General features: G+C 51.0%; 1 protein-coding gene across 1 annotated transcript in view; it reads left to right on the plus strand.

Moving 5' to 3' along the window:
• Window positions 1-25,314, plus strand: part of LOC116952050 (protein phosphatase 1 regulatory subunit 16A-like) — a 31,099-nt gene extending 5,785 nt beyond the window's left edge. Inside the window, exons 3-11 of the mRNA XM_032971059.2 lie at window positions 7,793-7,863; window positions 14,691-14,836; window positions 15,422-15,525; window positions 15,877-16,001; window positions 17,906-18,031; window positions 18,875-18,950; window positions 19,908-20,037; window positions 22,409-22,592; window positions 23,783-25,314. Of these exons, the coding sequence (XP_032826950.1) occupies window positions 7,793-7,863; window positions 14,691-14,836; window positions 15,422-15,525; window positions 15,877-16,001; window positions 17,906-18,031; window positions 18,875-18,950; window positions 19,908-20,037; window positions 22,409-22,592; window positions 23,783-24,697 (1,877 nt within the window). The 3' untranslated portion in view covers window positions 24,698-25,314. The remainder of the gene's footprint in view (window positions 1-7,792; window positions 7,864-14,690; window positions 14,837-15,421; window positions 15,526-15,876; window positions 16,002-17,905; window positions 18,032-18,874; window positions 18,951-19,907; window positions 20,038-22,408; window positions 22,593-23,782) is intronic.
• The last annotated feature ends 2,095 nt before the right edge of the window (window positions 25,315-27,409 follow it).

The raw sequence follows: 27,409 nt of genomic DNA on the forward strand, positions 1-27,409 counted from the left end.
TGCATGTTCTCCCCGTGTGTCGCGTGGATTTTTTCTCCAAGTCCTCCGGTTTTTCCCTGCACATTTAGAATCAACGTGCGTTTGGGGTATTTGGCTGCTGCTATAAATGTGCACGTGATGATAAGCCACTTTGTTGAGCTATCATGTGTGGCCAGGTCGCGTCTGAAAACGAGCTATATAGCTCAGTGAGCCTTACCTATTAAAATAAAAAAAAATAGTTTATAGCTTTATAGTTTCAATTCCCACTCACGCCAAACATCAGTGACGCGTAATATTTGAACCGTTTCTGGGTTTCCACTTGGTCTGCTTGGCCTTGAATGAGTACCCGGCACAGTGTGCTTTAAACATCAGCGCTGGGGGTGGGGGACACAAAAGGGGCAGCACTACGTGCTACGTGAAGTGGTGTGGGCAGCACTTAGTGCTGTCCACACCACTTCACTCATGCACCCTGCCACCCTTAATAGGTGCTCGCGGACAGCACTTGCCCCAGCTGTCTGCGAGTCTCTCTGGGGGGGGGGGGGGGGATCTTCGTCTTTTGTTTGTAATGTAGTAATAGTAATGAACATTTAGCAGGTGCGATTCATCCAGGGATCTCAGTGCATTGCTAATCCGACTGTACCAGGCAAAAAATGCTGAGTATTTGTGGAATTTAATCATGAAAGTTTTTACCTTATCCCTGAACGTCGATCAGACTTTCAGCCCAACTTCTACACTCGCGGAAAGTATTTCAACTTTACTGCACAGGGTTGCACATTAGTCATCGTGAGTTATCATCAGCCTTGGTCAATCCACTGCTGGATGCTGGCCTTGCCAAGCTGCCTCCACCTCTCACGGCCCGGCGATGTGAACGGTCCACGTAGCATCTTCCCACAAGCTGATTTCTTTGCCAAACCCATCTCATCGGTGGATGACCTCACTTTAATTTGTTTGTTAGATTGGTTGAGTGTTTATTGGTGGTTAGGAGCGGTGGGCGCAGTGGTTAGCGCCACCGCGGCATGTGCCTGGCGACCCTAGTTAGTTCTGCATGTACGTACGTATGTTGAACTTCTTTCACACCGCACGTAGCCAACCGAGCTAATCGTAGGTTACGGAGAAAGGACAACAAACTGATCACAAAAAGCAGTTGCCCAGTTGGATTCCAAACATGGGTAGCGAGTGATATCCAAACCGGCCCTGTGAGTCAACCCCTCCACCTTCACCTCTCCGCACTGACCATCGTGGTGAAGTATGGTTAAAACATCCCCCCATGGTGAACTAGACTTCCATAGTGAACTAGACTTCCATAGTGAACTAGACTTATATGGTGAACTAGACTTATATGGTGAACTAGACTTGTATGGTGAACTAGACTTTTATGATGAACTGAACTTCCGTGATAAACTGGACTCCCATGCTAAATTGGACGACTTCCATGGTAAACTGGACTTCCATGGTGAACTGGACTTCCGTGGTAAACTGGACTCCCATGCTAAATTGGACTTCCATGGTGAACTGGACTTCCATGGTAAACTGGACTTCCATGGTGAACTGGACTTCCATGGTAAACTGGACTTCCATGGTGAACTGGACTTCCATGGTGAACTGGACTTCCATGGTGAACTGGACTCCCGTGGTAAACTGGACTTCCATGGTGAACTGGACTTCCATGGTGAACTGGACTCCCGTGGTAAACTGGACTCCCGTGGTAAACTGGACTTCCATGGTGAACTGGACTCCCGTGGTGAACTGGACTTCCATGGTGAACTGGACTTCCATGGTAAACTGGACTCCCGTGGTAAACTGGACTTCCATGGTGAGGGGTCGGCAACCAAAATAACAAGGAGAGACATTTTTTTTCTCTTTCAAATTTCAAGAGCTGCGCTGCAGTCCTTAAAGAGCCACCACATGCTCTACTAAAACGTCCATATTAATCCGTTGCATCGTTTTTCCCTAAAAGCGCCTGGGGGAACAGATTTTTTTTCGACGTACATTGTGTTGGGATTTTTTTTTCCCTCCAATTTTGATCGCGATGTCACGGGACAGAGAATCCGTCGTTCTGGAAGGGTCGTTGGCACTGCTCTGCGAGATAAGAGATCGGCCAGTGCAAGTGAGCATCACAGAACTGTCTCCGAACATCCCTTCGAGTGACCTCGTCCACCTTCAGAGGCAGTACTCTTTTAACTAAGACTTTTTTTTATCAGGTAAGGCCTACTGAGTTATGTAGCTCAGTTTGGAAGCGACCTGGCCACATGATAGCTCAAAATTTATACCAGTAAAATACTCTAAATGCATGTTTCTAAAATCCACGTGGCCACGGGGAGAGAGACACTCAAAGTCCACATATACAGCAGGCGTCAGGGTCGGGATGAAAGCCACGAGTTCCTGCATACCAGGCAAAAGGAGTCAACATCTCGCCACCGTGGCACCCCAGCCACAGAGAAGTTCCTGAGGTCTTCGGGACCGCCTTCTTTCTAAGTACTCCGAGATCAAGGTTCATTTCCTGGGAGTGATCGGGATTTTGGCAGTACAGCTCCCAAGCTTTACGAACGCGTTGCTGATACGACAATCAGAATCGTTAGAGCTGCGTAAGTCCCGTCTTGAAAACTCACCCCTTTAAAAACTGGCCTTTACCCTACGCTAGTTCTGGCCGTTTACCCCCCCCCCCCCGCAGGTTCTGTTTATTTCCTGGCTTTCCATACACGGTGATGACGCATTGGTTGGGATCTACGGACGCAATGTGCCACTTACAAAAGTATATTATTGTTGATGTTCGTCACATGCCTGTCAACCAGATTTTTGTAAATTCTCAGAGCTGGAATTTAGCCAAATCAAGTGCAGACCACAAATTAACAGTCATTGGTGACCGGGTTGAAGCCATCAACTCAATAGATTTGTGAACCCTGTTTAAATACAACTAAGTCTCCGTGAACCTGTGGGTCCCTATGTGAGTCAATGGTGACCGGGTTGAACCTATCACCTGAGAACCCGGTTTAATAACGGACGATTGAATCCCGGACTGGAACTCAGAACCACAGCGGTACCAACTCTGTGCTCAATCTCGAAAAAATCGGCAACCTGTATTTGATGTTTCAAACTGTACCAGGTAAGGCTGAGACGACCCAGGGGAAGCTTGTGATCGGTTCAAATTGTAGAAAGTGTTTGCCGTGGCCGGGAATCAAACGCGGGCCACTGGGTTCATAACGGAGTCCACTGACCACTACACACGGCTGCTCCGCACACGAATGAGCGCACACACGTCAAACACTCGCACAAGGAAACGCATACAAAACACTCACACACTCACACACACACTGGACTCAAGGAGCGGCAACCGCAAGCAGCTGAACCGCTCAATAATTAACGACGGCTGATGAAAAGCCACTTCGGGCAACGTGACACCGGGCAGCAGCTCCCCCCTCCGCCCTCCGCTCACCGCCGTGCGCAGAGAAACTCTAACCGGACGCAAAGCCTCACGCAGGGATCCCCTCTAGTCAACACGCTCGCTCACTGGCTAGCTCACTCGCTGTCCCACAAAACACTCGCAAAACATCGTGCATAACCCCCCCACCACCACCCCCTTCCGCCGCGGCCCCCCCCCCCGCAACCCCCGGGGCAATAATTCACTCTGGCGTACTGTGTAGCTGTTTTGTTGTTGTTAGTTTGCAGTTGTGTCGATGTGCTTCTCGTGGTGTTGTTAATTGTGTCGGTTTGCCTGCGGCGGAACGCCACCACCCCCGTCGTTGTTGTTGTTGGTCGTGTCTGCACGAGCGCGCGTACGCTTCGTATTTATATTTGGGCAAACATTGCGGTCTGCTGCTGCTGCCGCTTGCTTGCAAGGCAGGTGCTGGGTGGATTGTTACATCGCCGGGGTCTTGAGAGATGACGGGCGGCTTGAGGAGGCCCTCATCCAGCAGTGGATTGACCGTAGCTAACGATGGTAGTGGAGTCTTGGTTCGGCTTTGCCCAAGCAGTGGAATGACCCACTGTTACCTCGCCTGGTATACAGGAGGTTGTGGGTTCGATCCCGACCCTGACGCCTGCTGTATATTTGGAGTTTTCATGTCTCTCTCCCCGTGGTCACGTGGGTTCTTCTCTGGGTCCCCCGGTTTTTCCACACCACATTTTGAAACACTTGTTTTAGAGTAATTGCATGCTTCAAATTTCCACGCGATGATAAGCCACTTCATTGAGCTATCAATGTGTGGCCAGGTCGCTTCTGAAAAAGAGCAGTATAGCTCGGTGTGCCTGACCGGGTAAAATAAAAAAAAATCATGATAATGGTGGCATACATTTTCATGTTAGACTTGAGTCTACATTGTTAAATTTGATGGACAGCATTTAATTTATTGTGTGTGTGTTTAAATAAAGTGGGCAGTGATGCTATAGTAGTCAGCATGGTCCGTTGCGGACCCCGATGACCCAAGTTTAATTCCCGGCCACAGCTAACATCAGCGGCAAGTAAAAAATATAAATGTCTAAAAATATAAAACTGGTCCTGGGTTTTCCCGAGGTTGTTTTGCAATGTACAGCCCTTTATCACTCCACCGCTCAACAAACGCTTCCCCACATCTCTCGGCCATGGAGGTTGTTTGATCACACATTGCAAGTTACAAAACACTGGCCAGTGCCGGTTGGTGATGGTTGAGTGGGGGGGGGGGTACCCTGGACATGTTCAGATGTCACCCGCGACCCACGTTAGTCGTGGCTCATCCTCCAGTGATACCTCGTACAGAGTGTGGACATCAGCACTGGGGAGACAAAGGCAGCCGGGGGCGTGGTGCCAGTCAAAACCAGCTAATCTCGAATACCGCGGCTGGCCTTCCAATGTGCTCGCTATAAACGTACTTACCCCGACAGCCAATGTAGGCTGCATGGGGGGGATCTTTGTCTTTTTTTTGCGAAGTGCAGTGTTTATTTTACCGCCAGGCCCACCTCATCAATTGCTTGAGGTGCACCGGGTGACTCAGGTCAGCGCGCTGAGCCGGTAACGCTGAGATCCTGTGCTCGAATTCAGGTTTCAGCCACGCCTGATTAAACCAGTTCGTGCAAAGTTGATGGTCTCTGTTGGGCCCCGGCCAATGACTGCACGATAAAATAATTCTGTTTAAAAAAAAGATTATTCTTAATTTAAATTCACTCTTAGCTTAATTTTTAGTTTTTTTTTTTTACTCCAGCTCTGAGAATTAAGATATGGGGTTTGCTGCGGTGCGACGAATACCAATCCAATAGCAGAGTGTGCGTGGGAAAAAGTGAATGCCTAAGTGTGTGAAGATTTTTTTAAAAACTGCCACCTGAAGGATTTCTCAATTGAAGTCCAATAAATATCTCTTGTGCAACAGTCCTCTGACACACGGGGGTCACGGGATGTCCAAATGAACTCTTCGTCTGATGACACAATAGTGTGCTGGGAATAAAAAAAAATTAGAATTGATTCTCCCCGCTCACGAAGCGCGCATCAAATCAAGCGTGCGGCAATCCAGTACGTGATGTTTCTGTCTAAATCAGCTCAAGCCCTCCCGCAGTCATATGACCCGTGTGTGGTCACCCCCACCCTGAATCCCTCCCCTCTCCCCGCCCACTGTGAAGACAGACTCCGCTCAATTCGTGCAGCTCACTTCTCCTGCTCGCTCCTCTCATCATCATCACCACAACCCTCTCATCCCCTTTGACATCTTGGCTCAGTCATTCCGTCTCCCCCCTCCTCCTCACCTTCCTTCACCAGGACTCCTCCTCTCTTCCCGCTGCCACTGTGGCAAGCTGTTAACTACCTCGCCTGGTATACAGGAGGTCTTGGGTTCGATCCCGATGTCTGTATATTTGTAGTTCGTATCTTCTCCCCGTGGTCACGTGTATTTTTCTCCTGGGTCCTCCGGTATTTCCCTGCACATTTATACACATTGGAGTCTTTGGCCGCTTTAAATTTCCACGTGATCATAAGCCGCTTTGTTGAGCTATCATTTGTGGGAAGGTTGCTTCTGAAAAAGAGCTATTTCAAGCAGTGGGCCTTACCTGGCAAAATAAAAAATTGTTTAGTTTCACTTGAACGTGCCTTCCCCTCTCGGGGAATTCCATCCCAGCCTCCATCCCCTCTCACTGCTCTCTCTCTCTCCCCCATGCATTACATCCTTGACTCGACTCACCTTCTCATGGTGGTGGTGCCACAGGTACAACGTTTTTTGCCATCTGTATAGGCTAATTGTGTCAACAACACTGCACTAAAAAGACAAGCAAATAAGGGAGAGAAAAACAACACCGATGAGACGGTGAAAATTAGATGAGTAATGATACTTGCCGAGCATCGTGTGTGTTTCCCATCCAGCCCCTCGAGGCCACGACATTCAAAGTGTCGTTGTAGAGTACCTTAAAAACATTGCAAAACCCCGACTCAACAATTCACCATCATGACCCGTCTCATCTGCTGCCCATCGTCCCCTCTAGCCATGACGTGTCCTAACCCAAGCTCACTTTTACGCTGTCTTAAACCTGCATATGTAAACTCAACTACTTAAAGTTGTTGGGTTTTTTTTACCAGGTAAGGCCCGCTGAGCTGTTTAGCTCTTTTTCAGAAGCGATCTGGCCACATGTGATAAGCTCAACGAAGTGGCTTATCGCGTGGAAATCTATCGCAGCCGTATACTCTACGCGCGTGTTGATTATAAATGTGGAGGGAAAACCCGAGGGCCCGGAGAAAAATCCATGCGACCACGGGGAGAACACGCACACTCCAAAAATACAGCAGGCGTCGTCAGGGTCGGGATCGAACCCATGACCTCCCGCATACCAGGCGCGGTAGTTAACATCTCGCGACCACGGCGCCCCACTCGCCCACGTGTTCCTCTTCCTGTCGCTCGGTTTAATTTGGCATCGCTGAACACCGGTGAAAAAGATCTCCGTAGCTCATCGCTGCCTCTTCCAGCTCAAATGTCTTTTTGTCTAAACGTCTTCACGACTTCAAAGCATGTGTGCGCTCCACAATCCTTTCTTTTGCACGCCGCTCAGCTCTTGTTCCGTTCGCGTGTGTTTCGTTTACGAGCGTCGTTAAATACCTCGTTTGTTCATCGCACACAATTCCTTTAAAAGGCCGCCGCCCACAGCTGGACACTTTCTCTTGTGACGTTGATGTTTGTTGTCTTTGTTGTTGTTGTTGTTGCTGTGATCACGCAGCACCACCGACCTCCCATGTAAAATAGCCGGGCAACTGGCACTAAACGAGTCCATCGACGTCGTCGTCGTCATCATCATCCGTGTAACAAATGAAAATACATTTCGATTTAAAGCTTTCGTGACTGCAATGATTCATCTTCTTTGGTTCTTTCGGTAAAGTCACGTAGAATGAGAATAAAATAATAAGTTGATAAAATAAAATAACACAATAATATTCTCACGACGTTTCATCAGGTGAAGGGACGAGACTGTCTGGTAGGACAGCGCTGGAGAAAATACAATCGAGTAATTCGGTTAAGTGCCTTAGCAGGGAGAGATGGGGAGCAATGGGCAATGCAATATTATTTTGCTCAACCAGATGAGACTTCAAAGAGATAGGGGTGAGTCTCATATGCAAGAGTGACGTGGGTACTATTATAATTATAATATTATTCTGATTTACAGTCGCTTTGGCCAACCCACTGCTGGATGAAGATCCTCGCCATGCCGTGCTGAACTTGGGGGATATTTTGACCGGTTTTTTTTCGTGTTGTCCGATTGATTGTGTAATTCAGTGGAGAATCAGCGGAACAATTGGTTACTAGAATTAAACGGATCGCAGCCCCTCTCTATTTTGACTCCGTGCATGTGTGTTTATTGACGCGTGCAGTGAAACAGATTCTGGAGACCCGAGTTAACCCTGACCTCTGCAATGAAGATGGACTCACCGCCCTCCACCAGGTTGGGATGAGTTATCAACAAACTCCCACTCCACATAAAACAATCATTTTCACTAAACTGCTTACATTCCTCCCTTAAAACCCATCTCTTCTCCCATGCCTACCCTACTGCTACTCCCTGCCCCGGCCACCCAGCTACGACCAGGCCTTCCCCCAACCCCTATCACTCACTACCCCAACCCCTATCACTCGCTTCTCCAACCCCTATCACTCACTTCCCCAACCCCTCTTTAATAACTCCCACATGTCCTCATACCGTCGCCATAGCTACACCACCAATTTTAATAACCCCACTCTTTATTTTAGCCACTATCATCTCATGTACAATTTAATAATATAATTATTGGAACGTGCCTTGGGCCAAGGCGCTACCTAAACCTACAAAAAGATAAGATAGGCACCCAGACGTGGTGCCAGCTGCTGCAATTTGTATCCCGTGGCGAGATGTTAACTCCCTCGCTTGGTATGCAGGGGGTCGTGGGTTCGATCCCAACCTTGGAGTTTGCGTCTCTCTCTCTCCCCACCCCCCCCCCCCCCCCCCGTGGTCGCGTAGATTTTTCTCCGGGTCCTCCGGTTTTCCCCTCCACATTTACAATCGACGTGCGTTTAAAGTATTGGGCTGCTATAAATGTCCACGTGATGAGCCAGTTCGTTGAGCTATCATTTGTGGCCTGGTCGCTTCTGAAACAGAGCTATGAAGCTCAGTGGGCCTTGGTAAAAATAAAGCATAGTAGTAATTAGTAAGTTAAACTTCAGGAAGGCGTTCGCAATATTTTTTTTGTGCGGTCATCCACTAACCTTCGCTGCTGCTGCCTCCACAGTTTTTTTTTTATAGTTTAGTGAACGTGACATACCGGACTTGTAGTCCAGAGGTCGCAAGGGTTCAATTTAATCTCCCTTCACAGCGGTTGAAATGTTGGGGCAAGTTTCTCAAATTGCACCCCCCCCCCTCCTCGTCCCACCCCCCCACCATCACCGCCGCCTATGTCCACCCGGCAATGTAATGAATGGGTTCACCACGGTTAGTTTATTGGCAGGTCGTTTGTGGTAGGGTAAAGTGTGGATGCTCCCATTTCCTCGAGTGGAACCTCTTTCTACAGCAGTGACGTGACAACAGAATCACAGAGCTGCACCTCAATCTTCTCGTTCGTGAACTTTTTTTATTATATAAAGCAGTTGGCCAGATATTCTGTGGGTCTTTCGGTCAAGTCACGTAGATAAGTTGAAAGAAAATAACAAAAAACTACGACGTTTCGATCACAACAGAAGCAGTCGTCATCAGGAGGAGAAAAGAGGGGGAAAGCTGCTGAGGCAGATTGTTTTAAAGGTTTAAAATGTGTGTAGCCCAAGGGTCTTAAACGAAGTGGGCGGGGCTAGCGATGTAAATGTGATAAATTAGCATATTAATGTGATGCATTAGCATGTCAATGTGATACATTAGTATGTTAATGTGATAAATTAGCATGTTAATGTGATAAATGTGCATGTTAATGGGATACATTAGCATGTTAATGTGATGCATTAGCATGTTAATGTGATAAATTAGCATGATAATGTGATAAATTAGCATGTTAATGTGATAAATTAGCATGTTAATGTGATACGTTAGTATGTTAATGTGATACATTAGCATGTTAATGTGATAAATTAGCATGCTAATGTGATAAATTAGCATGTTAATGTGATAAATTAGCATGTTAATGGGATACATTAGCATGTTAATGTGATACATTAGCATGTTAATGTGATAAATTAGCATGCTAATGTGATAAATTAGCATGTTAATGTGATAAATTAGCATGTTAATGTGATACATTAGTATGTTAATGTGATACATTAGCATGTTAATGTGATAAATTAGCATGTTAATGTGAGATCAGAGGGCGACCTCCACGACGAGGGCGAGGAAGTGGCTATGTTAATGTGAGAGATTAGCACGAGATTAGCATGTTAATTTACATTAATATGCTAATCGCTCACATTAACATAGCCACTTCCTCACCCTCGTCGTGGAGATCGCCCTCTGATCTCACATTAACATGCTAATTTATCACATTAACATGCTAATTTATCACATTAACATCGCTAGCCCCGCCCACTTCGTTTAAGGCCCTTGGGCTACACCCATTTTAAACCTTTAAAACAGTCTTCCTCAGCAGCTTTCACCCTCTTTTCTCCTCCTGATGACGACTGCTTGCGTTGTGATTGAAACATCGTAGTTTTTTGTTATTTTCTTTCAACCTATCTACGTGACTTTACCAAAAGACCCAAAGAATATGAATTCCTGCAGTCACGAAAGCTTTAAGTCAAGATTTAGCCGGCCAGATGTGACCCTCTTGCGAATGAATCCAGAGACTCGGTAAGGCTTGTACATATATATGTGTATGTTACATGTGTAGCGCATGGCGCTACGAAATCGGCGGCCCAAGTTCGAGTCCCGCTCAAGCCCAACATCAATGACGGTTATCTGAACCAGTTCTGGGCCTCCCCTAGGTTGACTATGCATCAAATGAGTACCTGGTGCTGTGTGTAAACATCGGCACTGGGGAAGACAAAAGCGGCCGGGCGTGGTGCTGGCCACCTACCACTTCGTGTGCCATGCCGGCCTTCATAGGTGCTCACTTACAGCACTTCCCCCAGCAGTCTGTGAAGGCTATATGGGGGATCTTTGTTACATGTGTAAAGGAGATCCAGCCCGGGTAAGCCTTGAACTTTGTCTATATTACGTGGTCGGCGCAGCGCGTCACACATCAGGGAATTACTTCGTTCAGGTGCCACCCTGAACCCGCTTCTCTCCGCCCCTTTTATCCCCTTCCCCCTTCCTTTCTGGAACTTTTCCTGACTCCAACAAACCCCTTAGTTTCTCCAAACAGTCTCCCAACCGGCTCCTCATTTCTACTGGGTTTCCCCCCTCCCCCACCCCGGGCTCTTTCAAATTCACCCTGACGACCAATTAGATTTGGATGGTCCTCCACCTTCCAATCAGATTGCGGGCCCTGCGTCGGCTCCTCCCCCTGAGGACAGCTCCTGGCCAATGACAGTCAAACTCACGAGTCATTAAGACCCGGTGGGCATTTATTTATTTCCTAGCCGGGTTCGCCTCTCGGCATCCCTTACACATAGCCCAGGGGGTCTCAGCAACCAAAATAGCAAGAAGAGACAATTTTTGTTCGAATTCGGTACAAGACTCAATATTGCAATAGCCGCAATGCATGTGAGTACATACGTACGTACACACAGATTACGCTACGTCATGAAGCAGTCCCATAAAGAGCCGCACGTGGCTCCGGAGCCACGGGTTTGCCCACCCCTGACATAGCCCTTTTGTCGATCCACTGCTGGATGAGGGCTTCCCCACGTGTTGGGTTTATGGGGGGGGTTAATTGATCGCACATCACCACGCTGATCTGGTGCAGATCGGCGAAGGCGAATGGGAGGAAAAACACCTGGGAGGATAGAAGTACAGCGCAACCCTTGGATGCTGCTGTTCGCCGCGTGGCCCCGCATGCGCTATGACAACCCGTTTGTGTATGGTGGTGCTCGCCCATCCAAGCATTAGCCAGCCTCACAAACCCGCTTAGCTTTCGAGATCGTCGGGTGATATCCCCAGGCGATTTGACTATATGCGGTGGGGCGTTAATGGGTGAATACATAATTTATATTGGTATTCTGTTGAACGCGATTGGTGTTTTCACGACACATACACACACACACCCCGCGCCAAAAATTTCTGACCAGCAATACAGCATTGTTCTGCATATTTCCCTTGAACTAAAAAGTTTCCACCGTGACTTACACACACACACACACAAGTGCGCGCATCCATGCACGCGCGCACACACAAAATAACTCGTAAACAAAGCATAGAAGAATGCAGTCGACTGGCATTTGATATGGGCGTAAACAATGAAGAAAAACCACGCAGAAGCATTGAATTGTGTTGTAACGCCTTGCAACACCTGCTTGAAGTATTTTAGTAGCGATAATAACAATGGTAGCGCTCGGGCCAAGCGTGCAGGAAGCAGTTTGTCCGCAGGCCGCGATGAAACCATGGGGCTTGCATAGCAGCTCTGCCCAGGATGGCGCACCTAGGCAGGCAGGGACGGGACACCGTGGCGGGTCCTTTTAGCGCTGGTTTTGTCTCGTTTACGTTTTGAAATGCTGCTCTTTTTACGTAGTTTTGCGTTTTGTCGGATAGTTATGGTTGCCCAGCCTGCACTATTATTATGATTGGGTTTTCTTGTCATTTACAAATTCTGTTTTTGTTGGCATTAGCCAAACTCGTGTGCCCCATAATGTGGAGGTGGACACTCCACACACCGTACAGTTCCCAGAGGCAGACTTTGCAGCAGTGAGCATTGCTGACGATGTTGTGCTGATGAGTCCTAATGAGGATTAAACTGATCCCCAGTTTGTCATCGATGCATCACTGCTGCTGCTGCCAGTCGGCCACATTTTCTCTAATTAATTTTCCATGGTGACCACAATGCAATTCTTCAGGAAACGCTAATGGTTTTTTTAGCACGTATTTTTTTTTTTACACACGTGTAAGTCTTGTTTGAAACGCAATTTTTTATGGCAAACATTTCAATAAATTGTTCTGGTTTTCTCTCAGAATAAGTCTCTAATAACAACAAAGTTTTTACACCAAAGTGTTGTTCATATCGAATCATCATTACGAGAGTTGCAGTACCCCTCCCCCCTTTACGGATGGACGGAGGTTTAGGCAGAAACGTTTTCGAGCTTAGTTGGGCAACCGTTAAGAAAAACACGTCGATTGACCTCTCTCAGAGTAAGGGTCACCTCTTGACCGAAACTTGGCGGGCCGCGTTCCTCACCGGTGTCGCGTTGCCAAGCTATTTTAAATGCGTGACGGCGATGACGTTACGTAAGCAGGGGGAGCGGAGCCGGCACTGCCAAGAATTCAGCTTGGGGTTTGCATTTAACAGCCGTTTGAAGTCGCGGTCGGGGGTCGAACGAGGCCCTTCGTCACACCGAGATCGTTGGCGTAACGGTCAGCACGCTGGACTTTCGATCCAGAGGTCACCGATTCGATCCGATCTCCCGGTAGTGCGGCTGGAATGTTTGGGACAGTTCACGAAATCCCCACCCCCTTGCCTTTCTCCATCTAGCGGTATAAATGGGTACATTCCATTTGGAGACTTACCGGCAAGTCGCTCGTGGTGGGGTAAAGTGTGGGTACCCCTACCCAGCGTGAAAGAGTAGAACAAATGCACTTTTAAGAGGGAAGTTTTCCAGAGCTCCCTCTAGCAGAGGGCCCTTTCTGTCAACAGTGGCGCGAGTAGGATATTTCACGGCTGCACTTCTATCTTCTTTCAACGATGAAACAAGTAGTACCAGAGGTGACCAGGTGGGCTCGGAGATGAGAGTGCCGAACTGGCACCACTGAGGACCCTGGGTTCGACTCTGGGTTTCAATTGCCGTTGTCAAGCGTACGTGTTGGTGGTGGCTATGCATGCCTGTAATCCGGCGCTGTGGAGGCGGTGAAGCTTGGCGGATCACTGTGGGCGTCGAAAAGGGGCCTGCACCCTGGGTTGCCAGGAGTAGTCGGCACCGCAAAAATGTGGACTACACCTGTTCCATTTGTATGGGATAGAGCGTTGCCCCCTCGCACGCGCGCTTGGGTTTTCTCCAGGTGATCCGGTTTTCCTCCCATGTGTGTAAACATTCATGAATTGGCCAAAAACACCTTCATATATAGAGGACTGTAGAGTTTGCGGGGGACAGGGAGGAAATTTTTTGTCGGCACACCGAGTGCCTTTCTTGCTCGCCCACAGTTCCTCATCGCTCTTCTGAGTTGTCCTCTCTGTTGGAGAGCGAGCGAATACCGCGCGGTGGCGTGTGAAACGAGTTGAAAGTACGTTAACTATTATTTTCAACGTGCCTAATTCTCTAACAACAACACAGCGATTAACTGTGAACGACGTCCACACTGCGTCATCTTGACGAGAGCTATCGCGAGCCCAGATTATAGACGGACGGACGGAGCTAATGCGCTAACGCGTACAACCGTCGTTGCAAAGGCCGAACGTTTATCTTGTCGTGTGTAGATTTCTGTAGCGCCTTAACTCAAGGCGCTTTATAACAATGATAACATTGTGCGTGAGATTGATAGTGGTTAAATAAAGAGTGGGGTTATTCAAAGTGGTGGTGTCGTTGTTGTGGTCACGGTTAGGAGGACAGAAAGGAGTGGTTAAAATGTGGTTGGGTAGGCCTGGTCGCAGCTGGGGGGCAGGTGAGTAGCAGTAGGGGTTGTAGTCGTGATAGGGATTGGGATAGGGATATGGATAGGGGTAGTGATAGGTGTAGTGATAGGGGTTGGGGTAGGGATAGAGTTAGTGATAAGGGTAGGGGTAATGATAGGTTTAGTGATATGGGTAGTGATAGGGGTAGTGATTGGGGTAGTGATAAGGGTTGGGGTAGTAATTGGGGTAGTGATAGGGGTTGGGGTAGTGATAGGGGTTGGGGTAATGATATGGGTAGTGATAGGGGTAGTGATAGGGGTAGTGACAGGGGTAGGAATTGGGGTAGGGATTGGGGTAGTGATAGGGGTAGTGATAAGGGTAGTGATATGGGTAGTGATAGGGCTAATGATAGGGGTAGTGATAGGGCTAGTGATAGGGGTTGCGGTAAGCCTGGTCGTAGCTGGGGGGCGGGAACAGGGAGTAGCCGTTGCAGGATGGGCTAAGGGAGAAGGGATGAGGGTTGTTTTAAGGGAGGAATGGGTCATTGACTTTTGCTGTCCCCCCCCTGCCTCCCACCCCCCCATCCTCCCATTCCCCCATCCTCCCACCCCCCCCATCCTAGTGCTGCATCGATGACTTTGAGGAGGTGCTCAAGCTGCTGCTGGCGTACGGCGCCAGCGTCAACGCTGTGGACAGCGAGCTGTGGACGCCCCTGCACGCGGCCGCCACCTGTGGCCACCTGCACCTCGCCCAGCAGCTCGTCGAGCAGTGAGTGGCGGAGCCGGCGCTGAGGGCTGGCAGTGGAGAGCCTACGGCCCAAGGGCCGGATCTGGTCCACAACTGCATTGATAACGGACCACGGGACAGATAGGGCCTGTGACTTCATTCCACACGAACCATGACCTCACTTTACACGACCCATGACTTCACATCACACGGCGCATGACTTCATTCCACACAGCCCATGTTTTCATTCCACACGACCCATGACTTCACGTCACACGACCAATGACTTCAATCCACACGACCCATGACCTCATTCCACACGACCCATGACTTCCTTCTACGCGACCCATCACCTCATTCTACACGACCCGTGACTTCATTCCACAGGCCTATGTTCCCGCTCACGGCCAACACCAGTGACAATTATCTGAACCGGTCCTGGGCGCTCCCCTAGGTCAACTCGGCCTCAATTGAGTACTAAGTGCCACGAGTAGTAACGTTGCCGGGCGTGGTGCAGGAGACCCGCCCCCTCATGTGCCGTGCCGGCCTTCATAGGTGCTCGCTAACAACACTTGCCCCAACAGTCTGTTGAGGCTATACTGGGGAATGTTTGTCTTTGTATGGCAGTGGCGCGGATCTGCTGGCCGTGAACGCCGACGGGAACATGCCCTACGACATCTGCGAGGATGAGGTCACCCTCGACTACATCGAGACTGCCATGGCCTCCAAAGGTACGATGGCTGTGTCCGATGCCATTCTCTATCCGCCACCAACACCGTAAGCGGTGGCGTTTACGGTGTTGGCGGTGATTTTTCTGGTGGTGATGGAATTGCTGGTCGCGGTGTTATTGATGTTGCTAGTGGTACCTACTCAAGCACTGACCCAATTACGCATCCACTCACTTATCCACTCACTCACTCACCCACTCACTGACTCACTCACTCGCATGTTTGTACTCACCCATTCACACACTCGTGTTTGTGTGTCCCACGTGTGACCTCCACATTTCTGCCCGTTGCTGCTGCCGCTTCTGCCGATGCTGCTTCTGCTGCTGTTGCTGCTGCTGTTGTTTGCTGTTGCAGGCATCACCCAGGAGACCATCAACAGCAAGCGCTGCGCAACCGAGCTGAGCATGATCCACGACATACAGGAAGTGTCACGCAGCGGAGAGAACCTGGACGGACGCGACGAGCACGGGGCCACGCTGGTGATGACATCATACTGCCCCGTCCCCCCACTTCATATCATTATTATTTAAATGTTGTATGCATACAAAGGCACGTGTATTCTGTAAATTCCCGTTTGAACTCGCGTTTTTTGCTTTGACGCGTTTTTTTTTTCTTTACGAAACGTTTTTTTTTTCCCATGACGCGCAACCGCGGCCCCGCTGTAACGCGAGTCTAGTAACACGTGACGGACTACTTTTCTAAGTGGCATGGGCATTGGCAGCGTTGTCCGGTGATACTGGGAGCTGGCGCCGTAGTACTTAGTACTGGCACTGTAGTACTGTAACGTAGTACCGATAAGTGCTTTGATACACGTCGTACCTTCCCCCTTATTTCCTCGGCTCTTGTTCCAGCAGCATGTTTGTGTGCGCAGCGTCAACACGTAGCAACATCTATAGGAATACTGCACAAACGCAAACACATTTAAAACGGCTTACTGCAGTGTCAAATAACAACAATTAAACGACAGGCTGGATAGAATTCCCCCTCCTCCCCCCCCACCTTTGAATTTTCAGGAACGCAACCTTTGCATTGAGCGAGGACTCACCGTCCGCATCCAAAGCACTCGTATATCAAAGCGAATTTCCCCAAAAGAAATCATGGAAACTCAGATAATTCGTTCCACAACCCAAAAATATTCATGTAAAAATTATTAATACAAAATAGCTTTTTATATTTTTATTATTTAAATTTCATATAAAGTAATCAAATATATTAATTTAATTTAACAGTGGCTGGTGTGAGGGAGACGAGAGGGAGGAGAGGAGGAGGGGGTCATTGTTGCAGTACAGTTACTAAAGAACAGTCACGACACTTGGACACAAAATTTAAAAAATGCTTTACGCACACACACGTGGTCACAACACTATAGTACTGTAGTAAACAGTATACGCTCGCACGGATGTTGACTATACAAGTGAGGCACGCCGACTGAGACCGAGCATGGGAGACGATTACCCACAATCCAGCAGCGAGAGAGAGAGAAGAACCATTGGCTCAGTTGTGATCACGTGACGCTCGGCAGACAAAGCGTATACTGTACGTACTACTCGTATTGCAAGACCTCGCTCGCTCATCAAGTTAAAATTTATTTTAAAAATTTTGCTTGTCTTGCAAAACACTCGCAGACCAACTTACTCGCAATCCAAGGTTTTACTGTATATATCCTTATATGGGATGCTGCCATGGTGTAACGGTCAGCACGCTGAGCTTGCGATGCAAAGGTCCCTGGCTTCGATTCCATCTCCCGGCGTGGCGGTTTCAAACAATTGAGGCGAGTTTCTTAAACAACCCCCCCCCCCTCCCCCCGCCGCCTCTGTTCACCGAGCGGTGTCAATGGGTCGCGCCACGGTTAATCGCTGGCTTGCACAATGGGTCGGGGTTAAGTTTGGTGCCCCCACCGCTTCCAAAGGCGTCCGGCCCAGCGTGGAGGTGTAAAGGTGGTCAAATAATAAAGCTCCTCCGGAGTAGGCTGTCGATCTCCCTCTTGTGGGGGGGGAGAGGCGCCTCTCGCCAGCGGGGACCTGAAGCAAAGAGATATTGCGAGGCTTGTCTATGAGGGTATGTGTGCGTGTGTGTGGCTGCAGCAATATTGTAGCGGTTAGCGCGCTGTGCTATGAACCCGCCAACCCAAGTTCAGTTCCCGCTCACGGCCAACATCGGTGACGATTATCTGAAACGGTCCTGGGCCTCCCCCTAGGTCGACTCAGCCTCAAATGAGTACCTGGCGCGGTATGTGAACATCGCTACTGGGGAGACAAAGGCGGCCGGGCGTGGTGCTGACCACCCATCCCCTCGTGTGCCGTTCCGGCCTTCATTGGTGCGCGCTAACAGCACTTGCCCCAACAGTCTGTAAAGGCTATACGGGGGATCTTTGTCTTTGCAGCTGCACATAGCGGCAGCGCACGGATACCTGCGTGCCGCGGAGCTGCTCCTGGAGCTGGGGGTGAGCGTGGAGTGCAAGGATCGCGACGGCTGGGAGCCACTGCACGCAGCTGCGTGCTGGGGTCAGGTAGGGTCACGGTGGCTAGGAGATGTCAACCAACATCGCCTGATCGTGCAGGAGGTCGTGGGTTCGATCCCGACCCTGACGATGCCTGTTGTCTATTTGTAGTTTGCGTCTCTCTCTCTCTCCCCGTGGTCGCGTGGATTTTTCTCCGGGTCCTCCGTTTTTTGCCTCCCCAGGGGCGATGTTTACACACCGCACCAGGTACTCATTTGAGGCTGAGTCGACCTAGGGGACCCCCAGGACCGGTTCAAATAATCGCCACTGGTGTCGGCCGTGAGCGAGAATCCAACTCGGGTGGCTGGGTTCATAGCGGAGCGCGCTAACCGCTGCACCACCGCACGTAACAAAGACAAAGATCCCCCGTGTAGCCTGTAGCAGACTGTTGGGGCAAGTGCTATTAGCGAGCACCTATAAAGGCCGGCACGGCACACGAGGGAGTCGTTGGCCGCACATAACGACCACACACACGCACGCACCTGTAAAGACCGATCTACGCACGAGGGGGTGATGTGGCCAGCACCACGCCCGGCTGCTCTTGCCTCCCCCATACTGACGTTTATACACCGCACCGTGTACTAATTTAAGGCCGAGTCGACCTCAAAAATTGACCGCAAACGGTTCAAATACCACCTTGCGCATCGCTGCTGAGTGAAGCGCGCGGCCGACATTACCCGCGTGGGTTTTTTCACGGTCGTGCTGTCCAGGGGATGATGTCCGGCGTTTCGTTCCGAGCAACTGGGAGCTTCTTCAGAAACCGAACATTCGGCGATTCGCTCGACTCGTTCGCTCGCCCGTTCGTTCGCTCACTCGTTCCTTCGCACTCCCCTCCTTTCCCCGCGTCCGCAGCTGGAAATGGCCGAGGTGCTGGTGTCTCACGGAGCGAGCTTCGATGCCAAGACCTACCAAGACGAGACGCCGGTTGGTGAGTTGAGTGGGCCAGGTTTCGGTTGCGGCCCCCCCCCCCCCCCCCCCCAGCGGTATAGCCGCGTTCACCGCTTGTTTGCAAGGGGCGCGCGGTTCGAAGCCGGGCAGGTCGCCCTGGTCAATACGTCTGCTTCACCGGTGGACGTTCAAGGTCCCGCCGACGTGAATCGTCGAGAGTAGAGGCCGTCGCGTCCTTGCCGCCTACACAGTCCAAACTTTCGTCAAATTTGATAACCATAGCAAAAAAAAATCACACGGCAAGGTGACGCGATTGAGGTTTACAGAAACAGAATCGGAATGTTTATTTATAGTGGAGGAATACAATGAGCTATAAAGCACTCTTTCACAGATGTCCAATAGGGACGGGTAAGAAAGTTACAACAACAAGCGATACAAAAGCCCGACAATAGTGCGAATTACAAGAAAGGCAAACAAATCACCGAAAAATATACAAATGAAACTAAACCACATCCCCATCTTTACCCGGCAAAGCCCACTGAGGTTACACATCATAGCAATATCGCCGCCCTTCTCTGTGAAACCTCACGTCTCCGCGTGCCCGTGCCGCGTCTCGCACTCGCGCGCCTTTCCACCAGCAGCGGTGTCAGACAGTTATTGCAGGACTGCACCTTTTGCCGATTCGATCTCCCGGCACGCACGTTGAAATTATGGGGGAAGTTTCTTAAATTCCGCACCCCCACCTCCCACCACCTCCGTCCACAGTTAGTTGATGGTCGCATGTGGTGGGGTAGAGTTTGGGTACTCCTACCCCTTCCAAGACGTCTGCCCAGTGTGAAAGGTGAGTCCAAAATTCCCTCTATAGGAGGGGGGGGTCCTCTAGGAGTCTCCCTTCCGCCAGCAGTGGCCGTGAGCGAGTAACTGCAGGGCTGCACCTTTGACCGCATCTCGTAACGCGATGGCGCAACGCTGCTGCTGCTGCTGCTGCCCACGACAGACCTGTGCGAGGACGATGACATGCGGCAGAGGCTCGTGGACCTGAAGATGAAGAGGGACGCCATCATGAGGACCCAGGGCCACGCGAGGTCCTCGCTGCAGAGGAAGACTTCCAGCGTTGGCAGCCGGGGGTACGTGATGATGAGATTTATTTATTTTTTTACGGCGCGGTAGGGCGGCACGTTGGTAACACTCGTGAGAAGGGCCCCTGGGTTAATGTGTGGGAGGTTGGACGTTCTCCCCACTCCCCTGTTCTGCAGAATGTGTGTGTGTGTGTTATTATTGCGTGTGAGTGAGTCGGTGGGAAGCAGTAGTGCAACGGTTAGCGCGCTGCACTGTTTAACACGTAGGCTTTAGCGCGCTGCACTACGAACCTGGCGACCCAAATTCAATTCCCGCTCACAGCCAACAACAGTGACGATTATCTGAACCTGTCCTGAGCCTCCCTTTGGTCGACTCAGACTTAAATGATTACCTGGCCCGGTGTGTAAACATTGCCTTTAGGGAGACAAAGGCGACCGGGCGTGATGCTGGCCACCTATCCCCTCGTGTGCCGTGCTGGCCTTCATAGGTGCTCATTAACAGTACTTTCCCTAACAGCCTGTTTAGGCGAGACTCTTTGGTCTTGTCTGAGTGCGTAAGTACAGTATATATGAGTAGGGAGCGGTAGTGTGGCGGTTTGTGCTGCGCTACGAAACCTGGCGACCCAAGTTCGATTCCCGCCCACAACAAAAAACAGTGGCGATTATCTGAACCGGTCCTGGGCCTTTCCTAGGTCGACTCAGCCTCGTGTGTAAACGGAATCAGAATCAACATCAGAAATTGGAGAGACAATGTGGCCGGGGGCGTGGTGCTGGCCACCCACCTGAAACGTGTGCCGTGCCGGCCTTCATAGGTGCTGCTCGTTAACGGCACTTGCCCCAACAGCCTGTCCAGAGCCACGGGCGATCTCTGCCCATAATAAAGGTTTTTGTTTATGGGTTAGATCGCGTAAATATAAATGTATCATTAACCCACCAGCACCGGACACAGCCATTAGTAACGTTTTGTCACGTAAACAAGACGTGGGAGTTATTAGTTACTACTACAGCACACCGGCGTGTTGGAGAGTAAACCCGTAACGTTTACAATCTGGGTAACTGTGACGCTTCGCCGGTGACGACAACAACCACCTTCAATCGGGGATTTTTGCTAGAAGTGGGTTAACGATGCATTTACAATCAAGCGTTATACATACCGTGTCAACCCACACGGTTTACCCGTATTCTTGTTTAGGCAAATTGAGTTTTAAGGTCCATACTGCATACGGCCGTTTCAATACGTGCAAAAAAAAATTGTCTATTTGTTTGTGTTTTTCCATTGTGATGGGACTTTGTAGGTTGAACGTTGAGATTTATAAGGGGCACGGGGTGACCAATAAGGTCTGAATTGGTCTGTGATAAGGTAGGGCAACTGATAAGGGGATGACAGGTATGAGTTTCGGACAAACTCGTTGAATCCACTCGTGCGGAGTTGGCCCCGGCAGACTCGGGGGGGATGGGTTGGTGGACCAGGCCCTGCACTGCTGAGATCTTAGGTTCGAACTTCGGGGTTTCAAATTTCGCTTGGGGTCAACTCAGCCAACCATCATCATCTTTGTCGTCGTTATATCATCCGGGTGACGCCGTGGTGACTAAGGGACCGTCCATAAATGACGTAACGCACCTGGGGGGGGGGAGGGGTCAGACATTTGTGACGATGTGTGACGAGGGGGGGGGGGTTGAGAAATGTGACGTCACATCAAAATGCGCAACTTTAAATAAATATATAATTGTTATAACAACTCTAATTGTTATAACAGAGTGCAGCGCCACATTAAATACGCACTACAATGACAAGAGTTTAAAGCGTTTTAAGCATGTTTCATTTTCAAAATGGAAATATGGTTTTGGGGGGGGGGGCAGAGCTTTGTGACGTCATATTTGAGGGGGGGGGGTCTGACTCTTTGTGACGAGGGGGTGGGGGGTCAAAAATCGTCCAAAATCGCGTGACGTCATTTATGGACGGCCCGAAAGCCCCCTTAACGAGGTTCGATTCCCGACCCGGGCGCTTCTCTCTGTGTGGAGTTGTTGAACTTCTTCCGCACCGTACGTAGCCAACCGTGTCGGCGACGTAGGCGCGGGGTTTGAGGCGACGCGATTTGGCGACGACGTCGTCGCGAAACGACGTACATCGGGGTCTTGCTGCGCATGCACATTTCAATACGGGCAACAACAAAAATTGGCTGTTTGTGTTTCTCCCTGGTGACGGGACTTTGTAGGATGAACGTTGAGACGTATAAGAGGCGCGGGGTGACCAGTAAGGTCTGAATTGGTCTGTAACGAGGTAGGCACCGATAAGGGGTTGCCAGGTATGGATCCAACCCGTGAAAAAACCCCTCCATCGTGAATAACGTGGGCGCTACGTGTGAAAGGGGGTCATCTACGTCGGGGTGATCTCCCGCCTGTTGTGCGTGCCACGCAGCAAAGTGAGCCGCCGCGTGAGCGTCAACGAACGGAGCGACCTTTACCGCCGTGAGCACCGCGAGGAGGCCACCCTGTGGATGAAGCTGGACAGCGCCGGGGTCGGCGCGCGGGCGGTGGCGGCGGCGGCGGCCGACGAAGACGAAGACGGCGCCGGGCCGCAGGCCAGACAGAGAGCGCGGCAGGTGAGGTGGCGCCGCTCATGGTGTGGGTGGCGGTGGTGGCGGGCGACGCTGGTGAGGAGCAGTCGCGCTTGGCGCTACTGCTCTACGAACCCGGCGACCCGAGTTCGATTTTCCCCGCTCACGGCCAACACCGGTGATGATTATCTGAAACGGTGCTGGGCCTCCCCTAGGTCGACTCGGCCTCAAATAAGTACCTGGTGTGGTGTGTCAACGTCGCCACTGGGGAGACGGTACTGAAAACCCAACCTCTCGTGTGCCGTGTCAGCCTTCATAGGTGCTCGCTTAACAGCACTTGCCCCAACAGACTGTTAAGGCTTTATGGCGACTCTTTGTCTTTGGTGGCGGTGATGAGAGTTGGCACAGTAGGAGGCACAGCTGGTGCATCTGCCAGTCATCTCAGTTATGCAACTCCCGGCGCCTGGGTCTGTCCCGTGACCTCCTGTCAGCGAGCCTTCAACACTTCACGTGGCCTCAGAATGCATCTGGCCTGGCACAGGCACCGTGGTGACATCACCGCCACTTCGTGGTGAAAGGCGGCTGTTGTTGATGAGAGTGCTTGTCTGGTTGTGTTGGTGAGAATGGTGATGTTGATGGTGGTGGTAACGATGTTGATAGAGTTGGTGATGGCGGGTGGTGGCAACAACGTTGACTAAAACGATGACCGGTGATTGTACTATTAATGACCATTATGGTAAAGATGATGATGATAATAATGTGGGTGACGACGATGACGGTGACGACGATGAAATGGATGACGACAATCGTGGCAATAGCGGCAGCGGTGACAACCGCGCCGGCGTTAACCAATATTGTCGGTCAACATGGCGGTCAAAGTCACGACGAGGATAACGGTGACCGATGGAGATCATGGGTGCCACCCGACCTTGACGCCTGCTGTATATTTGGAGTTTGCAGTGTCTCTCTCTCTCTCTCCGCGTGAGCGTGTGGATTTTTCTCCGGGTCCCCCGGTGTTTCCCTCCACATTTAGAATCGACATCACGCGTTTAGAGTATTTCGGCTGCTATATATTTCCACGTGATGATGAGCCACTTCGTTGAGCTATCATTTGTGGCCAGGTCCCTTCTGAAAAAGAGCCACATGGCTCAGTGGGCCTTACCTGGTAAAATAAAAAAATAGTTTAAGCAGTTAGTTCGATGACGACGTTGACGATTAACTTATATGCCGCGCAGAACGGGGGACTCGCCGAGGCCCCTAGCCGCAACGCCGCTCCGCACAAATCCGGCAGAGCCCCCAAACCGCCGCACCAAGCGGCCTCCGTGTGCCCCCCGCGGGCCTCCGGGCAGCCGCACGCCACCGCCTCGACGTCGTCGGCGGCGGCGGTGACGGCGGCGGTGGCGGCGGCAGCCGCGGTGGCAACCGGCGCCGCCCGCGTCCCGGCGTTCCTCGACGACGCCGTCGCGGTCGCCGCCGCCGAGCCCGCGGCGCTCCACCGCACGCCGTCGTACGTCGACACGCTGCGCAGGCGCGCAGGCAACTCTGGGCTGGCCCATCACTCCACGTCGTCGCTGCACCATCACCACCACCATCACCACCACCATCAGCACCAGCAACAGCAGCAGCAGCAGCAGCACGAACAGGAATCGTCCACCTCTGACGGTCACCTGACCAACCTCTCGTCACCCGACGAAGTGAACCTTTCGTTGGACTCTCCGACGCCGCCCGCTAGTCTCTCCCCTCCTTCGGCTGGCGGCGGCGGCGGCGGCAGCGAAGCAACCGTGGTGGAGGCGGAGCCGGCCATGAGCCGGGCTCGCTCACGGCAGACGCTCGCCGAGCTCAAGCGGCAGCGTGCGGCGGCGATGCTGCGCGGGAGGGCGCTGTCCCTCGAGGGGCTCGCCCTCTCGCTGCTGCCGTCGGCTGCCGGCAGAACGTTGGCCGTCAACGGGGGACTGCCCGTCGTTCCGGAGGAGGCATCGGCCGCAGGAGGGCGAGGAGGAGGAGAAGTCGCGCCGCGTCTCGCCGCGTCTTACACTTCGTTGACGGCGACGCCGCCGCAGCACGACCCGCCGCTCGTCAAGTTCCGCTCGATGAACTCGCTGGACATCGTCGGAGAGGCGAGGAACACGCGGTGCTGTGTCGTGATGTGACGACGGATGTGGCGATGACGACCGCGACCGATAACACCCGGATTGGTCTCGTGGCCCCTTGCCAGCAGAGAGCAAGCCTTCCGCGCTTACACACGTTGGCCTCAAAGTGCACACTCGCCGGGTGCTTGCATTGTGGTGACATCACCACCACGTGGTGGTGAATAGGGGATGCTGCTGCTGCTGCTGCTGTTATCAACAGCAACAACAGGGGGCATAATTGGCAGTAGCAGCCACGGTATTGAGTCGCATGCAGGGGCGGAGCCAGGATTTTCAGCCCGGGGTGACATTCAACAAATTTTAATTTCAAGAATGGTTAGAGAGTCAGGCTGTTGAACTAGACGCCACCGGTTGGCGACACGCTCTGACAATGCAGTTGCACGGAGTGCGCCAGACCGAGTGTCGTACACTTACACGCAGAATGTTTCAGATTTTCGATTTTTAATTTTTTTTCGGGGGTGACAATTGTCTACCCTGTCACCCCCCTGGCTCCGCCCCTGGTCGCATGCATGTATGTATGCTGTTTGTTTGCTGGCCGCCTGGTGTTTTTCGGGCCTTTTGGGCCTCGGTTCGGCAACCGTAATATAATATAATATAAAAAATAAAACGCCCAAAAAGTCTTAAGCATGCTGTGAAAACCCTAACTGGAGGAACACAAAAGTCACAAACCTGAAGGAGCCAAGAGGTTGGCTTTGTAATTTGAGCGACCGCTTTGCAAACGGTTGCGTTTTATACTGTAATTCAAAGTGGTGCCGTGTGAGCTCGACATTGAAATATCGTTATTTTCCAACGGTTTAATTTTGCTTTTTATTTAGGATCGTTAACTCGGACGGAGCCTGCAAATGCGCGATATCTCTTAATTTGTATCGTCTCCAAATGCGGTTGCAATCGAACACTTTCATAATCCCTGGTCGTGTCGTCGTGCTATCAACGGTGGAACCTTTCCCCCTGCGGACGAAACTATTTAGCGGGATGTTTTGTCTTCACGTAAGAAACTGTTGCGGCCCTTCCCGTGGAAAATAGTAGAACCAGAAAACCCCGAACTTAGACGTCGTCACATTTTTTTTTTCGACAGCCCAGCGCGCGCCCTCGTGCGATTACTTCCTCTGTAAGTAATCTCGCGACTCGATCAAATCGCCCGCGACTGCTTTTTCCGCACCCGGGGCAAGCGGCCGCGCGGCCGAGCGAACTGAAACGGAGCGTTCAGGATCGCAGCTTGCAGCGCGTAACGAAACCCGTCGGAATACAAATTATCCCCCAACGGGTTTCGGTCGACGCTCGATGGTGGAGTCCCGTCTCCACTGAGGGCAAAGCCGGTTTGCGCAGGTGCAAGTGACGTCCACGTACAAACGATTTGGGTTGTGCGCAACCAGGTTGCGCAGCTGATCGCTTGGGTGTGGAGGTGTACGATGTGGCGTTGGTTTTCGCGGTTGTGTGTTGTTGGGTTGTACCGCGTGTTAAGGGGCGCCACGGTGGCGAGATGTTAACTACCTCGCCTGGTATACAGGAGTATGATCCCGACCCTGACACCTGGGTATATTTGGAGTTTGCGTGTTTCTCTCCCCGTGGTCGCGTGGATTTCTCTCCTGGTCCTCCGTTTTTTTTCCCCTCCACATTTAGAATGAACGTCACGCGTTTAAGAGTATTTGGCCAATTTCCACGCGATGATGATAAGCCCACTTCGTTGAGCTATCCTTTGTGGCCAGGTCGCTTCTGAAAAAGAGTCACGTAGCTCAGTTGGGGCCCTCCGGAGAAAAACAATCCACCCGGTATTAACCAGGGCAGCGGCCGCTGGGTTCGAAACCGCGACACCTCTGCGACCTCTGCGACAAGTGGGCAAACTCGCTCTCGCTAGCCGCCGCCGGGCCCCGTCGTTGCCGCCCCCCCTCCCAACATGCACCGCTCCACGCGCTCGAAACTCCTGCGATGGAGGGTCAGTTCGCTTCTACTGTGAAGTTGCAAACGCGCATCGTGGCAAGATATCCATAAAACAGTTTTAACACGTAGTAGTAGGGCTTTCGCGACCAATGTTATATCCATAATAAGGTTTTTTTTTGGATTAGACCGCCACCACCTGTGAAAAAAAAGGTGCCAATTAGTTACTGCTTCAGCACTAACCTGTCTGTTGAGGACTAAACCCACAACATTTACTATTAGAGTTTGACGTTTCGCTGGTGATTGCAACCAGCCTCATCGGCGAAACGAGGGACTCCTTCGCAGCTCTCACTAATCGGTTTAACGACACATTTATATTTACCCGATCTAATCCAAAATAACTTTTATTATGGATATCCAGAAACACCGAGTGACCGATAAGCAATATCCAGCAAACACCTTAAATCCCTGAAATCTGACACGGCGAATGTAGCATTTTATCAACTCCCAAAGAGTTGGAACAGAGTTTGCGAAACGTTTTAGATCGTTCTCGAAGGTCGATTGTCTCTCGCTTCAAAGATAATCATCGCAACGTGAAGCGTTTACCCACGAAGGCCTCGCTGATTCTCAGTCCTCTCTTTATTGGGTGATGGGGGGGGTGGGGCGGGGAAGGGGGGTGTGGGGGGTTAGGGGGGGTTGGAGGGGGGGGATGTCTCGCTTGGGAATTTTAATATTCCAATATTAGCTATGACGATGGTAATAACGTTAGCGCAAAAGCGCCCGGAGGACTGAGGACACTCGTGCGTACTAAAGAGCACTAAAACTACGCCGTGCTGTCTG

The sequence above is a fragment of the Petromyzon marinus genome, chromosome 45 (assembly GCF_048934315.1).
Source record: "Petromyzon marinus isolate PM22_M1 ecotype Great Lakes invasive population chromosome 45, UKy_Petmar_22M1.pri1.0, whole genome shotgun sequence".
Lineage (NCBI taxonomy): Eukaryota > Metazoa > Chordata > Hyperoartia > Petromyzontiformes > Petromyzontidae > Petromyzon > Petromyzon marinus.